This window comes from Camelus dromedarius, chromosome 20 (genome assembly GCF_036321535.1).
Source record: "Camelus dromedarius isolate mCamDro1 chromosome 20, mCamDro1.pat, whole genome shotgun sequence".
NCBI classification, from domain to species: Eukaryota; Metazoa; Chordata; class Mammalia; order Artiodactyla; family Camelidae; genus Camelus; species Camelus dromedarius.
The window spans coordinates 30,860,457-30,878,058 of NC_087455.1; the positions used below are offsets into that span (position 1 = coordinate 30,860,457).

At 36.5% G+C, this 17,602-nt stretch overlaps 1 protein-coding gene across 5 annotated transcripts in view; it reads right to left on the reverse strand.

The window, feature by feature from the left end:
- The window catches only part of VPS13B (vacuolar protein sorting 13 homolog B), a 626,989-nt gene that overhangs the window by 125,340 nt on the left and 484,047 nt on the right, over nucleotides 1–17,602 (reverse strand). For all 5 annotated transcript variants that reach the window (XM_064476933.1, XM_064476934.1, XM_064476932.1 and 2 more), the window contains exons 37-39: nucleotides 5,320–5,522; nucleotides 2,572–2,779; nucleotides 2,093–2,277 (exon numbers count right to left, since the gene is read on the reverse strand). In XM_064476933.1, coding sequence (XP_064333003.1) covers nucleotides 2,093–2,277; nucleotides 2,572–2,779; nucleotides 5,320–5,522 — 596 coding nt within the window. The remainder of the gene's footprint in view (nucleotides 1–2,092; nucleotides 2,278–2,571; nucleotides 2,780–5,319; nucleotides 5,523–17,602) is intronic.

A 17,602-nucleotide genomic window follows, 5' to 3' on the forward strand; every position in this document is an offset into this window, starting at 1 on the left:
CTGGCTATAGCTCATTCTCTTAACCACTAAGCTCTCCTGCCTCTCCAACGGCAGTGAAAAGATGAAGGGCACGTCGCCTAGAGAGTGTACTTACTACCTTAAATGCTCTGTTAAATACAACTGGCATAATACTACCACCAACAGTTATCAGGCTTATGTTAATTAACATTTAGCTATAAATCTGAACTCCAAAATCAGTTATAAAGAAGCCCTTATACGATGCTGAAACTTTGATGTATGAGTATTTTCATTTTGACCAAAAATACTACAGATGTTCTGCATTTAGGCAAGTCTAACAAGACAGTAGGATTCAAAGACAATGTGATTCTACTTAGCAAAGATAATCCAAGAATACTGGTAGAGAAGACAATCATGAGTATGACCTTGACAGAAGGGGAAGCAAATCTGAGGAATTAAGAATCAAAGTAGAGTTGCTAAGAAGGTAGATCTTAAAGGCTCTCATCACAAGAAAAAAAAAAAAAACAAAGGTAAGACTGTTGACATCTTGGCAAACTGGATAGTTCTGCACACTCTAGTTCACTTGACAAAATGATGACACATTTCATTGTTATCAATTCAGAAGTTGTGTATCTGACTATATAATAATCAGGAATTTAAACAAGTATTAAATAAGCATATAATAATACCTATGTTAATATGTACTGTAGATTTCTCTGATTTGTATTATTACTCTGACTTGTTAAGTATAATGCAGTGATTTAAAAAATTGGTTAATACCTCTATGTAGCAGAAGCTGAAGATAAGTGATCAAGACATACAGGAAGCTTATTTTCTAATGGTAGAGAAAGACCATAATCAAGTAAAAAAATAAATGCATAGGCTCATTCTGAATAGAAATAAGAGCTATGGAGAAAGTAAAACAAGGTAACGTAATACAGAATAAAAAAGCAGTGGTGAGCTAGCCAGGATGTGACATTTGAGCTGGTACCTGACTGAAAAAGAGCGAGAGAGGTGACTGTCAAGTGGTATGCTCAAGGAGAAAAAGGAGACCAGTAGGGCTGGAGCAGTGTGAGAAATGGGGAGACTGACATGAGATCAAGCTAGAGAGGTGGGCAGGGCATAGATCATAGGTCCTTGCAGGTCACAGTAAAATACCACATTCTGTTCTAAGTGTTAGAGGAATCCACCATCAGGTTTCAAGTGAGGAATGTAACCTAATCTACATTTTTAAAAGATCTCTCTAGCTGCTGTTTGGAAAATGTATTACAAAGAGTCAAGGATGGAATCACAGAGACCAATGAGGAAGCTCCTATAGTGGGAACAGAAGATGGTAGCCTGGACTCAAGCTGTACCAGCAGAAACAGAAAGAAGAGGTGAAATAGGGAAATATTTGGAGGCAGAGCTGACAGGACCTGTTGATGAATGAGATGTGGGGAGTTGGGGAAAGAGAGCAATCAGGAATGACTCTGAGTGGATGGCTGTCTGATCTAGTAATAGGTAGAAGACTAAGAGAAAAATAAAATTTAGGAGAAATCCAGATCTGTAGAATATTAACCAGTAGAATAAGAATTTAGTGATATCCACATGCAGGGAACTGACAAGCAACAAACTTTCACAAAATCATATGGAATCTCATCACTATTACATGGTTTTCCTATCAGCCTCAGGGCCCAAGAACTTTTTCAGTTCTGGAAATGAAATGAAAATTGAGTCATCCATTCTGACCTTATGGGGATGTATCTTATTTCACAGAGCAGTTCTAAAAATGCTAAAGAGTGTGAGCACATGGTAGGTACTTGGAAAACGTGTGGTGAACTGAGTGACACCTATCTGTCCCATTACAGTTAGGGACCATGTAAGCTACTTGTAACAGGACCAAGGGCAAAATTAAGGTCTCTCAAAATTGCTGTGTACTGTGAATCTGAATAACATTCCCTTATTTTAAAAAATTTCTTGTGTGTGTGTGTGTGTGTGCGCGTGTCTGTGTATGTATGTGTTTGCATACACACGTGTGTGTATTCGCTCTGATACTATGGATGGAAAAAACAGATATGCTCCCAACATTTTTCCTACTATCGAATCAGCACTTTCCCACAAATTTTTTATTTAAAAATGAATAGTCCCTACATACCTGGAGCATATCGCCAAGGTCTGCTGTGCTAATATCCGGATCCTCTGTGGTGTTGAAGGGCACAGGGGTTATCCGCACAAGGGTGAGCACCCGTGGTTCCGGGTATCTCCATAACATCATGCCCGGGCTGTCTTCAGTTTCATTGTAAAACAAGACTTCATAGACACCAGGCATTTTCAAAGGTTCTGTTAAATGAAAGAATAGTTAATTGCATGCTTTTGAAGGGGGACACACTGGTTTATTATAGCACGAAAAAAATTATGAGAATAAAAAGAAAAGAAGCTGGTTGATCATTTTTATATGGTTTGAGACAGGAACAAATCAAGAGTTTTCCCTTAAGAGAGACTGAATGACAACATACTATTTTTGTCCTGCAGGTATTCACTTACTTTTCAAGTGATCTTGATGTGCTATCATTTAGCAAGTGTGCAGCTAAAAACAAACACACACACACTCATACTGAAGCTAGAGCTACTTACCAGCATCTCGTATGTACTGAAATAGACCAGTCCGCAGGTCGTCTGAACTTTGTTCACTTTTAAACATCTGATTTTTTTCCAGAGGAGACGGCATCTGTGGCATTGCTTCAGAAACTTGCACTTCAAACTTTCCCTCCTCGTTAAGATATCCTTTGAGTAATTCATGTAGAAGAACTAGACAATTCAAATGTTCTTGACCCCAGAAAACCTTTAAAATCATACAAAAAAATTCAGTAGCTTTAAATACAAATATTTCATGAGGATAATTAGGTACAATCATATTTGAATCAAAGACTGTAATTATCTTTAATTACTGACAATAACTAAATTACAATTTTTAAGTAATTGACCTATTAGATGAAATTCTATTATTTGGGTAAATACATAAAAACAAGAAAATCAATTACATCATATACTGTGTGAATAACAATCAATTTTAAATGCTGAATTAGTGACAAAATTACGTTGACATGAAGTAATGTTTGTGAATTAACTTAGCTAAGAGAGAAAAGAACACCAATCATAGTGTGAGAGAAGGCACTGAAGATCCTCTTGGGTGAAAATGGTAATAAAATAATAACCTCGTGGAATAGCTTCCTACACGTTGCCATGAGGTTAAATGAACACATCTTGATCATAGGATTCTTTTCTTTTTTTTTTAAATAGTAATATTTATTTATTTTATTATTTTTGTACTTGAAGTAGAGTCAGTTACAATGTGTCAATTTCTGGTGTACAGCACGTTTCAGTCAGACTATAGAGTTCTTTTCTTTGCACTTTCACTCTTCAGAGAAAAGGAGAGATGAGATGCTCAATGAGCCTGAACTTAGAAGGCTCCCAACTCTGTGTTTAGCGAGAATGTGTCAGTGCACAGTATTCCACAGCCTCTGAGAACCAGCTGGACAGGAGCTACGGCAGAGTTTCAAACAGAGGTCTTGGTGTTTTGTCTAACACACAGGATCAAGTTCCCTTTTTCTACATGTGAAGAATGTTGTTCTACAACAGAAGTAAGACCAGTGGCCAATAATGATCAATGTCAGAGGATTTCAAATTTTAATAATGTTAAATTTCTCTGCTTATATTGGATAAAGGCAATACAACTATTATTTCTAAGAGAACCGGGTAACACAGAAAAGAAGAAAAAAATATACAGAGATAGAAAAGAATAAGCCTATACCTTGTGGGTAAGTTTTAAACCCTAAGCTTAGGTCTTGATCTCTGGAATTAGGGCATCTCAGAAATGAAGGTAAGAGACATGATACTAAGTCTATTTTTTTTTTCTCATCAATCTTATTTTTATTGAATCCTGAGAAATGGAGATAGGTGAAAAGCTAGGGGAGTCAAATACTGTGTCCCAGCTCTTAAAATGTCAAGACACTTTATAATGTAGAGATGATATACTTTGTTTTTGCTCTTAATGTTGTTTTTATGGTAGAGTTACTTTGCTACCTTGGAAAAATGGTAATACAATTAATATTCTTGAAAAAACAACACAAAATCACAAGCTTAGTAAATACATGAAGATTTATGATAGATGCTGAAAATCTCCAAAGCAATAAAAAGCATTAATTATTAGGATCCCCCACATGTAGCTCTGTGTCAGCAAGAAAACTGGTGAAAAGTTTGAGGCAATACAACTTTTAGATGAAAATAAGAAACTGCCATTTAATATGCCTCCGCTATTAACAAATTAGTCATTTCTATTTTCTATAACTGTGAATTTCTCAAGCTTTTTAGACTTGTGTCAAATTTGGGAGACATCAAATCATATAAAGAATACATTCAGATTCCATCCAAAAAGGAAATTATCAAATAAAATAAGTTGGATACCCTCACAAACCCCCTACTTGGCTGTAAGTCACATGCATGAAAGGTTGCAATGTAAGATTGTATATCAAGTTAGTCATCAGACATTATAACAGCTAAAGAATCTGTGACTAGGAAATGGTTCTCATATATTCCTGATGACACTGTGCTTGAGACAGGTTAACTACTCTGTAATCATGGAAGTCTACACATTAGAAAAAAGTTTAAGGACCCAGCAATTCCACTCCTAGTCATATTATCCAAAGAGAAAGGAAAAATATGCCCACACAAAAACTTGTACACAAATGTTTAGAGCAGCATTATTCATAATAGCCCAAAATGGAAAGAACCTAAATGTCCATCAGTTGCTGAATGGATAAATAAAATGGGGTATACCCATACAATGGAGAATTATTTGGCCATCAAAAGTAATACAGTACTGGCATTTGCAAAAACATGAATGAACCTTGAAAACATGCTAAGTGAAAGAAGCTAGTCACAAAAGACCACATTTTACATTATTTCATTTATATGGAATGTCTAAATGAGTCAAATATGTAGCGACAGAAAATAGATTAATGCTCGCCTAGTCCGAAAGGGGATTAGAGGGTAATGGTGGGTGAATGCTAATACATAAAGGATTCTGGAGGCATGTGTGTGAAAATGTTCTAAAGTGGACTGTTGTGATGACAACGCTACTCTGTGAATATACTAAAAAAACCCACTGAATTGTATACTTTTGGTGAATTGTATGGTATGTGAATTATATCTCAATAAAGCTGTTAAAAAAGTTTAGTAAGAAAAAACAAGTTTAGCAAGACAGCAATCTGACAATACCCTTTCTTACTACATCAAGATTTAAAATGTAATGGAACAGTTCAAAAAATGAACAAAGGCTAGTTAAAAATTTATGGGGGAAACATGGAGCCAATCTCCACAGACCTGTAGCAGACCTCCTCTTAAATCAATGGATATTTTTGGTACGGACTGTTCTGGGCCTGGATTGCCACTGTGTTTACACCATTTAGCTTCCATATTGGCAGTAGCACAACATGGTCCTATTAGAATCCGACTTCTTTCTTTGAGACTTGTTTTCAGAAGAAGATCATTTACAGTGAGTAGAAATGATGACCCAATAATTAAACCTGAAAAAAAAAAAGAGAGAGATGGAGAGAGGTATATATTATAATTCTTCCTCTTCAAAAAAAATATGTTTGGGCAAGAACTATCTATGTTTTTTAAGAACGTTTATTCACCCTCCTTTGTCAGAGCCTTCTTTTCGGTTGGCTTTCCCCCACAGTTTCATGCCATTTATATAGAATTCTAGTTATGAAGCAGGTATACCTCATTCACATTCCTAACAAAGCAATATTTGCCAAAACATTATGACTTTTTCCATGTGTGAGCATTTTAAGTTTTATGAGTAGAGACATTTTCATTAAATTGTGGAAGTTTTTCAAACAACTACATTAAGAATAAGAACAGCTGCTTCATTTGTCTATTGTTAACATGATGGGGAAAGGGCAATTTTCTGTGATTTCTTATAGTAACAGAGTACAGTATATTACTCTGCTAGACATTCAAGTTTTTGACTGGCCTATGTTAAAATTCAAAACAATCAAAATACATAACATGTGTTTTCTAAAAAATTTTAGTTTAATCCAAACTTCACACATCATAACCACTTGAAGTTTACAAAGTCTTAAAAACAGATAGTGGCAGGTTAGATTTATGAGAAAAACTATACGCTATAGTTCAAAGTAAATATACCCAAAAAAGGAATACACTTTAAAACGTAGGTTTTCTTTTGAACTTAAGCTAGAAGTGTAGATCAAAACCTTTTCATAAAACCAATGGCACACTTCAAGATACTTGGATGCAAAGTTAAGAGTGGTGGGTTAACTTTCCCCTAAGGAGCTCACATTCTGAATTGTCATTGTGAATATTGAATTTCACCAGACTACGTTTGTAATGCCCATGGCTTATTTTTCTAATGATATTTGATCCTTAAAAGAGATGAAAGATTAAAAAACACCTTAGGCCCACAGTATACATGTTTCAAAGTACAGTACCCACATTGACTTTTCAATTCTCTAGAGACTTGAAAACTTCATATATGTTGTATGTTCGTACTGCAGAAATAAGATACAAACTTCTGATCTTCCGTGGAAGGCAATCACACTCACAAAAGTGTTAGGGTTAAGACTTTGGTTAAAATTGTGATGGTGGAAATCAATTTCTTAAGTTTGTTCATCAAATATATTGTGACAGTCAGATTTCCACTTCATTGACACAATTTTCTTGATTCAAAGCTACACTTCACTTAGACTAAAAAAAAAGAAAGTAAATTAAAAAATAGAAACACATCAATTATCCAAGAATCAAAAATCGTCCTTATTGATGGAGTTTAGAACTTAAGTCATAACTTCTGACTTAACTGCATTATACTTCCTTCCTACTGTTGAGAAATACTTACCTCTCAACAGTAAATGGCTGCTAAATTAAATATACCAATTCATTATTGGGATACTGTCATAATGGGATTATTAAAGGATATACTTAATTCAGTACAATCATCCAGCAAATGAGCATTAAGGGAATGTCAGAAGTACATTACCCTTTATTCTAAATACATGCATCTTCATACTACTCTACAATGAAATACTCAATTACCTGGTGGTAATCTTAATGTCAATGTCCCATTGGTCCCTTATACACAAAGTATTTAATATTAAAGGCCTAGGTTGTTTATCTTATTTAATGTTTATCATTATCATCAGGTACCTCAAACTGGAAAATCTTGGAGCCCGCTTTGGGGGGGGAGGGGGTCTCTCAATTTCTGTATCATTTCATCAATTTCTGTTATTATTCCATTCAACTTTATTATTTTAAAACATCAAGGAAGAGAGGCCTTAGTAATCTAAGTGATTGAGAGGGAAGACCACATCACTTTCACAGGTAGACTGTGACAACCCTGGAAGCAAGGACCAGCCTGTGCAGTACAGCACCGAGCACAACAGTAGCTACTCAGGACATATTCCACTGAACTCAACTGACAGTTTAGCATCTGATCCTATTTTCAGCTGCTGCAATATATTTCTTAGGTGACAGACAGAAAAACGCTTAAATCTTTTGCCATTCTTCATTTTGTATCACTGTATCGTAGAATAAGACTGCATGGAAGAGATCTTAGAAGCCGTCTTTCCAAGTCCCCTTCCTCTCTCTCTCTCTCTCTCTCACACACACACACACACACACACACACAAACACACCCTTTTTATTTTGAAATAACGTTAGGCCTACCTAAAAGTTACAAAAATAAATGTAGTTCCCATATACCTTCCACCTAGCTAGGTATCTATAGTACAAATGATGAAGTCAGGTATAATGCTATTACATCATCTACAGATCCTATTTACATTTTGCCATTTTCCTCATGAATGTCCTTTTTCTGGTCCAGGACCCAATCCAGGAACCCCACTGAATTTAGCTGCCAAGTCCCCTTAATCTCCTTTAATCTGGGACAGATCCTCCAGCTTTCTTTGTCCTTCGGGACCTTGATACTTTTAGATAGTCCAGGCCAATTATTTTGCAGAACATCTCTCAATTTGGGTCTGTCTGATCCTTTCTCATTAGAATGAGATTATGCATTTTTGGCAAGAATACCAGAGTAGGGTTGCCCTTTTCGGTGCATCATTCCGGGGTAAGTGACATTGATGTTTTACTACTTACTGGTAATATTAATGTTGATCACATGGCTACAGTGGTGTCTGCCAGGTTTTGCCACTGTAAAGGTGTTGTTTTTCCATTTGAAAATAATAAATATCTTGGGATATATTTGGAGATTACACGAGTATCTACTTTTACATCAAATTTTCACCCAGTAGTTAGCATCCATCACTGGCTCTTGCCTGCAATGATTATTACATGGTGCTGATAATATTGATTTCCTATTTCTCCTATTCTTCTTCATTTATTAATTAGTATTCTAGAGTTAAAAAAAAAGAAGCTGTCCCCTCTACCCTATTAGTTCAATTATTTATTTATACCAGGATGGATTCATGTACTTTTACTTTATTTTATGGGTTATAATCTAATATTATCATTATTTCCTTTGTTGCTTAAATTGAGCCAGATTTGGCCTTTGGGAACCCTTTCAAACAGGTTCCTGTGTCATTCTGACATACCGCCAATATTATCTGAGAACTTCATTACTTTCAAGATGTTTTCAGGCTCATCTTGTTTTTTCCCCATCCCATCTCTAGTATCAGCCACTTCTCCAAAGAGCTTTAGTCTCTTTTGCTGAAGAATGGCATCTAGAAACCAAAATCTGGGCGGTAGGTATGCTCATTGCTGCTAGGGTGTCACTGTTTCTGGGCCCTGTCAGCAGAGAGGGCTAAGAGATATATGCATGTATACGGCCCACGTATATGCACACATCTGTGCTTCTGTACCCATCAGTAAATGTATTAAAAATCATAAGTTCATACTGATGCCTCTGGCTCTAACCCAACACCACAGGGTGGCTTCTAGCCTTCTCCCTCTCCTTATTTGAAATGTCTTCCTACGACAGGGAGAAACCTGCAGAGTACCCCTTCTGATGTGCTGACTTCTAATCATCCCTAAAACATCACCTTCGGAGAGAGTAGCTGAAATTGAAGCAGAAGAGTGAAGACAGACATAAAGGACAACTTAATGAAAGCAGAGGTAACTATCTACCAAAGAAAAGACCATCAAAAGGAAGAGCTGATATTTAGGAGTTTCATTAAAAATGGGCTTGACAACATTTTGTCTGGAGAATACAGATAAATGATAAACCTTTCTCATTGTATAGCAGCTTTCTTATACAAAGATACTTGTAAGCCTAGGATAAATCTTTGTAGAAGTAAGTTAATGTGTACAGAATTCGAACCTTACTAGATATTTTTGCTATGCAGGAATGACTTCAAAATATTGATACTGTACTAAATTCGTTTCTGAGATTTTGCCTTTAAAAAATAGTACTAGGATGACAAAATCTGCCTCATTATTCCTGACTGTATGTTCCTTAAGAATACCTATCTTTTCTCAAAGAAGAACATAAGCAGGGTTGATGGAGGGCTCATCTTAATTCCCCAAAGTTACACAATTTGAAGTATTTACTGGCTGGGGTGAGGAGGGATGTAAGAAAAAATTCTAGACTTGATTACAAAAACAAATATCAAAATGTTGATAGCTCTTATATTACTGTGTCCACTGCTAAACATGTGAACATTTTCCTACTGTCATACAAATTCCATTCATTCCTGCTCGGGTAGAGTGAATGAGATACCTAGAATTCTCGGGAGGGTAAAGATAAAAGTAGGGACTGAAACCCCAGGAAAATGGCCTAACAATAGGAAGCCAATGGGCAGGCAAACATTTGGGAGCCTGAAACAAGCAGAAAGCAAGCACGCCAGACTCAGGTGAGCACTGAGGAGGCAGGAGGAGACACAATGTGCTTGAGATACAAGAGACCCGGCAGTGAAGGCACTCACCCCGCTACAGCTACATTCTAGCAATAGAATCTAATGACTGGTTTTCTAGAAAGTTGACTAGCAGGGCTGGGAACCTGTTGTCCTTTCTAGATTTTCATGTTTGATACTCTCTGGAGTTTGATTTGGTTCAAGGATGAACATGAGATTCAATGAAAACCAATGAGGTACAATAATACTTTGGGGAAAGTGATCTTTCCTCCTGCTGTCCAGTTGTGAAGTTAAGAAAATGAAGGTGCTGGAGCAGCCACCATGTGGAGCCCGAGGCTGAAGCTGTATGATGCAGAAGGAAGACCTAATGGATTCTGCCATACCTACGGCAGGCGCTGGTCCCAGGCTTTTCACCTACATGGGACTGCTTAAATCAGTTTAGGTTGGATTTTCTGCCATTTATAATCCCAAAGTATCCCAACTTGATATACATTCTCAAACTGAAAGGATTTCCAAGCATGAGTTTTATTCCTCCCCCCCGTCCCTAATAGCTTATTTCTGTGAACTTCTTTACTATCATGGCTTTAAGTATAATTTCTTACGACAGTATCCATAACCTCGCTTCATTTCTTCAATAAGTACTGCTCCCATGTTTCTAACTGTCTTTAGGGGATTGGATATCCTGGATCACCTCCAGCTTAATGTTTATGCAAGAACATATTCATTATTCAAAAACATTTGCTGATTACCATACACTGGGTATATACAAAAATAAAGTAATTTGCAACTGTCTTCCACATCACAAGATTTTTCCTTGGCAATGTGTTATTAGGCTCAAGTTCTGAGATCTCAGAAAGTACTGGAGGCAAAAAAAGACAACCAACATTTATAATACTGACTCTGTCAAGCAAGTAAACTGTTGAAAAACACAAACACTTCCCTATTATCATACAAATACTTTGAGTTTCTGCTTTATATTCACTTTATGTGCTGTCAGTTCTTTTACGCTAATCAAATATTTAATTGAATACCCACGTGTAAGGTGCTGTTCTTTTCTTTCCTCTTTTATTTGCCAACAGCCTACCCCTCACTCACTCTGTTTTTACTTTTTCCTTTACAGTTTGCACTTCCCTCTATCACAGGTCGTCCAGCATTGACCATGGGCTTGTTTAAACACACAGGGCGCTCTGAGAATTGAAGATGCTAATGTTGGCGATGAGGACCCAGGAACAGGTACTGCCTGAGGCATTAAGAACACACATGACCTAGAGATATAAACGTGCCCTGCCTGGTTCCTTCTGTCTCTTTTCCTTCATGCCACAAACCTACAAGGAAATTAGGCATGGTTCACTTTGGAGACTTAAACAATGAATTTAACTCATCCCCACATGTCCACCTGCCCACTACACCTGCTACACACACCAGCCTGCTGTGGCTTTGCTCCTCCATGAGGGGATCCAGTTCCCTGTGGCACCAGAGAAAGGGTCACCCACAAGTACCCGCTTTTAAGTTTAAAATAGTCTCCATTCCCTTTTGAACATTTCTTGCTACATTTTTTAAAAAGCTACAACAAAGTAACAGAAAAACATGTTAGTCCAAGTGGCTTTAATCTTGGTATAAATGACCAGCAATAAGAGATTACGGTGATCACTTAATAAGAAAGAGTGGTGATTAATTTCACAAAGCGTCATTTATAAATGGTAAACTGAAGTTCACACTTCTACCACAAAACACGAAAATAAGCCCTGGGATTCATGACAGGGTTATTAATTCTCCTTTCCCCTTTCTTTCACTCTATGAGAAGCTGGCCCATGGGATGTCATCCCCCCTCCTTTTTTAAATCAGGAAACATACTAAATATCTTCCAGAGGATAAAATGAATCTTATTTTAAATATCACCACACATATAAACCCAGGGCCACAGAGAATACTCAGAGTTCATATAAGCTGGATATTTATACATTCAAAATCTGGTACAAATGGCAACAGAAAGTGAGTTAAAGGCACGTATTATTCTTCTCCCTAACGGACTAATGTATTATGGGACAAAATGACTACAGGTAAAAGTTATAAAAACTAAATTCTTAGCATTGAAACGTTAGAAAAGTCAGAATAGTTCTGTGAAGTTTTACCCACTCCTCCGCCCCTGTGTGTGTATGTGTGTTTACATATTGTAAATATGACAAAATGTTTACATCTGTTCTAGTTGGTGAGTATATAGGCATTTGATGTGTTATCCTTTATATTTTCTGTACTTTAAAATTTTTCCCTAATTTATAAAAACAACAAGGAGAAAAGAAAAGAAAAATTGAAGTGCAAGATTTAAAATGATCACTTAAACTTTACAGGTACAAATATTATTAAAGCAATTTATGTAATCAATGATCAGGTAATTCAAAATTTAATTATGAAATAATTTCAGGCTTTCAGCAAAGTTGATACCCTTCATGCAGCTTCCCTTAATGTTACCAACTTACATAAACTATAGTATGATTCTCAAAAGCCAGAAAATTGTCATCCACACAATACTACTAACTTACAGACCTTATCTGAATTTCACCACTTTCTCCCTTCATGTACTTTTCTTGTTCCAGGATCCAACCCAGAATCCTACCTTGCTTTTAGCAACTGTGGGATCGGGTCACTTCTGACCAGGTATATAACTTCTCTCTACCTCCTTCCATTCAACAGAATGCTTTTCTGCCTGAATTTTTCCATTGGGCTCTTCCAAAAATCTGTTTATATATTTAATTTCAGCTCTAGCAAACTAATGGCAGATATTTAATTAAACTAAATGAGGTGTAGTAACATTGAGAAGTAATTTCAGAAACAACTGGTTGATACATAGAAATAATCTTGCTTTGTTTGCAAACTGACATACTTTTCACTGAGTGTAAAAATTTAGTTCAATAAACAAATAGTTTCATGACTTTAAAAAATACTCCTTCAGAAGACAAATAAATGCAAACCACTTGTTTTGGAGAATGTTTACAAAATGCTGCCAGCCCTACATCCTCAGTCTCTACTAGATCTTTAGTAAGACTTCTACTCTCTACATGCTGACTGTGCAAAGTGCAATCTACATCAAGCTTCTGTATGTCATTAGGAAAGAGTACTCAATGATGACATATGCTAGCAAAGCATATCCAGGTATTTTTTATCCAGCTGGAAATAATCTAAGGCTACTAGAAAATCAGCAAGCATGTGTTAGATACATCCAGAAGTCAATCTGCATAATAATGAAGCATGAGTTTGCCTCAGAAGTGAGGAAGAAAAATTTCTGTAAGTATGATCCATAAAGAGATGACCATCAGAGAAAAAAATGTGACAATGAATATATATATGTTCATGTATAACTGAAAAATTGTGCTCTACACTGTAATTTGACACAACATTGTAAAATGATTATAAATCAATAAAAAAACGTTTAAAAAAAAAAAAAAAGATGACCGTAAGTGGCTGGATGACTGGAAAAATCTTTTTGTAAGTCTGGTCCATGAAGAGAAGATTAAAAATCTTTTCAACTAACTATGTTGAAGCACATAAAAATGGCACTTGGGTATTTTAACCATGAAAAAGAACTTGCTTCCCCTATCTTGATCAGAACATGCAAGTGTTTCAGATCCTGTTTAATTACATTCTATTTTGTAACAGGCCCATATATTTGAATCTATTATTACAGTAAGCTGTAGTAAAAGATAAGATTATGTATAAGACAAAAATATAACAAAACTGTCAGAGACCTACATGAATACTGATATTTAAGCCGAAAGGGATGCTGGTGCCCCGAACAAAATTACTAAAAAGTTTAGTCCTCAAAATGAGAGGTCAATTGGGTGGTCCATCTCCTAAATGTGTCCCTTCTCCAAAGCACCTGATGACTTCTCGTGGGCGGCACTTCCAGTCCCCAGGGACTCTCATCTAGTGAGAGTAATAGCTGGGACCCCTACTCTAATCCAAATCTCTTCTTTGGATACAAGAAAATGACAAATAGCAGGAATACAATTTTCTTTTTCTTTCACATAAAGAAAGGGAGAATCACTAAGATGACAATGTTTACTGAGTTGGCTATTTATACTTGGCCCTCGCCTGGGAAATGTATTTTTTGAGAAATGTTTTATAACTCTTGGATCCTAGAAAAACTAAACTGAAAATACCAAAGGGTGATGGAAGATTTGCTTTGCCTCTTTCTTCCCCTCCAATCTGCCACCACACTTACTGTTTTTACAGTTGTGTCAGTTTATTAGAAAAATAAAACTTGACTGGATCATGTGGATATGCTTAAAAAAAAAAAGCAGACTAGCAGATCTGACTCTGCATATTGGAAAGTAGATGACAACCTTCTTACAAAGGAAAGAACAGCAGTAAATATGTACTTCAAAAGTTTCTCAGATGAATACGGTAGCTGGTTAATTTAATTAAATGAGAATACTGTTGGTGAATCAATTTTTTTAAAGTAAGTCACATGGATGGAAGACTTGGTATAAACTTAAACAATGTTGAAAGCAAAATGATTTCCTAAGTGATTTACTGCAATGGCTTAGAAACTGGTCCTGATCCACATAATCCAAGTTTTAAAAGACTGCTTTATTAAAAAGACTGGAAGCCAGAAGACGTGTTATGGTCCTCACTGCAAGTCAGAATATCCCTGGGCAAATCACTTAATCTCGACACCCTTAATTTAGTAACCTCGGACTAAGCTCAGCAGGCCTCAAACCAGGGTTCTCTGACACTTTAGTGGACCCACACAGTAATGGTGATCCACATGGCATTTTCAGTATTTCAAAGAGCCTGAAATAAATCATGAATTTGTTGGAGACAGGGCTGAATAGGTGTACCAAAATTTTTATTTTTGGTTACAGTCATATCAAGTTGGTATGGTCATGTTATTAGCTATCTTATCCTTATTTACTTTATCCTAAATACAGCATGTTTGGATGATGGAGAGAAAAGGATAAAAAGGGTTCTTGATAAAGATAAGAATGATCTTTGAGATAATCTTCAGCTTTAAAATTTAATGCTCTATGACCTCAGCATCCATGTGGTGTGACTGAGTTGGGAGAAGACGATACAAAAAGACAAATATTTAATGAGGAATTTAATACATTTATGCCAAGGAATGTGTACTCAGCACACATTATCTCACCTAATCCTCTCAACAGCCCTGTGAAGTAAGGACTTTTGCCTTTATTTTGGAAATGAGCTGTGTTGTAATTTTTACCACAGTTAACTGTCAGCAAGTAGCAGGGCTGGGATTAAGAGTTTGCCTCTTTCCAGCACCATGTTGCCTTATAAAAACTACTGCTATTAGTTAGCTCTTTAGTAATTTCATTTTTCCAACTGGTAACAGGGTTGTGAATAAATGCTTTTTCCTGTCCCCAGCTGTCTTGCAAGGCCCCAGTAATATTATGCCAACATAGCCTACAGGTCCAGGGGCCCAGCCAGAGAGCAAAAGAACATCTAAGATGTGTCTTCAGCCACTCATCATTGATAGTGTTGCTTTGCCAGAAACTTTCCTAGCAAACAGCCTTCTGGCTTATGTGGATGAGAGGGCAATTTGCTGTGACCGCAGGCAAAACTAAATAGTGTCACAAATTCACTAGAGTCGGGGACATTTACTTCTAACCTTCTCTTTTTCCATAGTCCCAGAAGACATACACAGCCCAGGACAACAGGACACAATTTTAAAATATGTAATCTGAAGCCAACAGTTTTCTAGCAGTCTAGATTAAGTTTGGAATTCGGTAACTAAAAACAATAGGGAGAAGGCTAATTTAGCCAGAGACAAGGGCTGAAGGTGAATATACTTGGAAGAGCAGAGTAACGGTACTGGATTTCTCATTAGAAGGGAACACAGTCTTATGAAGACTTCATATTTCCCAAGAGAACCATATTTACACGATTAACAATTCTTTTGTTGAGGAAAGAAAGAGCTTTCATTATTGCATGTGGACACATGTGGGCTGTGTAAAAATATAAGGGATGTGTAACACACGGTAAACAGAAAGTAATGATCTTAAACAGGCCAAATCCTTGAACTCGTCATTAATAAATGTCTCTCCTGCATTCAGCTACCCGGGCTGCTGGGAGCCTGTTTTCTTCAAGTACTTCAAACGCTGAAATCCAGGAACATTTATTATTTTAATCCATTACAGGCAGCGCTTGATTTAACTTTATTGGTTGTGGTGGTGGTAGTGGTTATAAGTGGGGGTACAGCAATGTTCTTTTACACATCATTTCAAAAGGGCTTAATTATATTTTATAGTTTGGGCCAGGAATTCTGCTTGTTTTTTGTCTAACAAGGTTCAAGTGGAGTTCAGGTCGGTGATTAATCAGAAGAAAAAGTCAGAGATGGTTATCTCTCTGCGCTGAGCTCATCTCCCTCTACGCACGGCTGGGCAGGTACATCGTGTTCACTATGCCAGGCGCACGACAGTGCTCTGACATCCTAGGACCAGTGCTTACTAGATGATTTTTACCTCTCATACAGCCTGGAGATGAACATATCAGAAATCTCACCCAGCGGTCATCATCTAAATTCCTGAAGTTGCTTTCCTATGTATTTAAAGGTTTCCCATTAAAATCCAAAACAGCTATAATAACTGAAAAGATCATCACTAAAAAAATGTACATGAAGAACAAAAAGCACTCAACAGATATTTAAAAAATGCATAAAACCTTTAACACAGAAAAACTTAAATATCCTAAATGAAAGATGTAAAGAGTGATCAGCATAATTTGGTTAAACAAAAAAACAAACGACCATATAAATATGCCTGAACAGCATATATACTAGTGGAAATTATTTTTAATATCCAATATTTTTAATTTTTTACCTCTCTTTGTGAGGGGTCGAAAAAGATCACTTCTAAGAGAGTAGTATTAATATTGCTTATTATTGTCCAAAATTCTATCTAATCATGTATTATGCTAACCATTACAGCCAGGAGAATAAAACTTGTATGGTGGGATTCCTTCTCCACTGCATGTGATTTCTAAAAGAGAGGACAAGAGAATTACTCCCCAAGAGGATATCTTACACATTTATGGTTTTTATTTCCTACCACATTAGAGAAAAAATATGGGACATTATTTTGAAAATAAATTATGAAAATTTTACTTTTTCCACTTGTTTTCCATTCATTTTTAGAACTTCTTATCCTACCTTTTTTTTTTTTAATGTCTCAGTAGTCCACCAGTATGCACAGAAAAATATCACTGTTGAAAAAAATCAGTAATGTACAGGTAATTTAAGAATAAAAAAAAATAAAAAGAGGGACATGCCAGTTCCTCAGTAGCAACTTTGAACCTTGTTATAAAGTAATAGGAGGGAATCTGAGCAGGATTAATGGTGGTACTCAGCTCGGGGATGAGCGGTGTCATGTTTCACGGACTCTAGGCCATCTGCTCTGCCTGCCTACATTTTACTTCTGCAAAACTATAAACGCACCTCTACCTCAGGGACTATAGAAAGGCATTAGAATTCTTCTGCTTTTCATTATCACAAGATTCAGTAACTCATTTCATTGTCAAGATAATCCCCTTTTACTCTTTCTTTTGCGCTTGCGAGGTATGCCAAAATGACAAATAAAACCCCAGATGTTACAGACTCTATGAGGTCTCCACCTTTCCCTGAGTGTTGGGTTTAAGCTACTTGGGACACAGTGTCAAAAATGACAGGACTCTGATGCCCACACCCAATATTCATTATGGTTTGTTAGCGATTTGTATAGCTGTCCACAAGTCCAACTTCCACTTCAATTCTCAGTGGCTCCTTAACA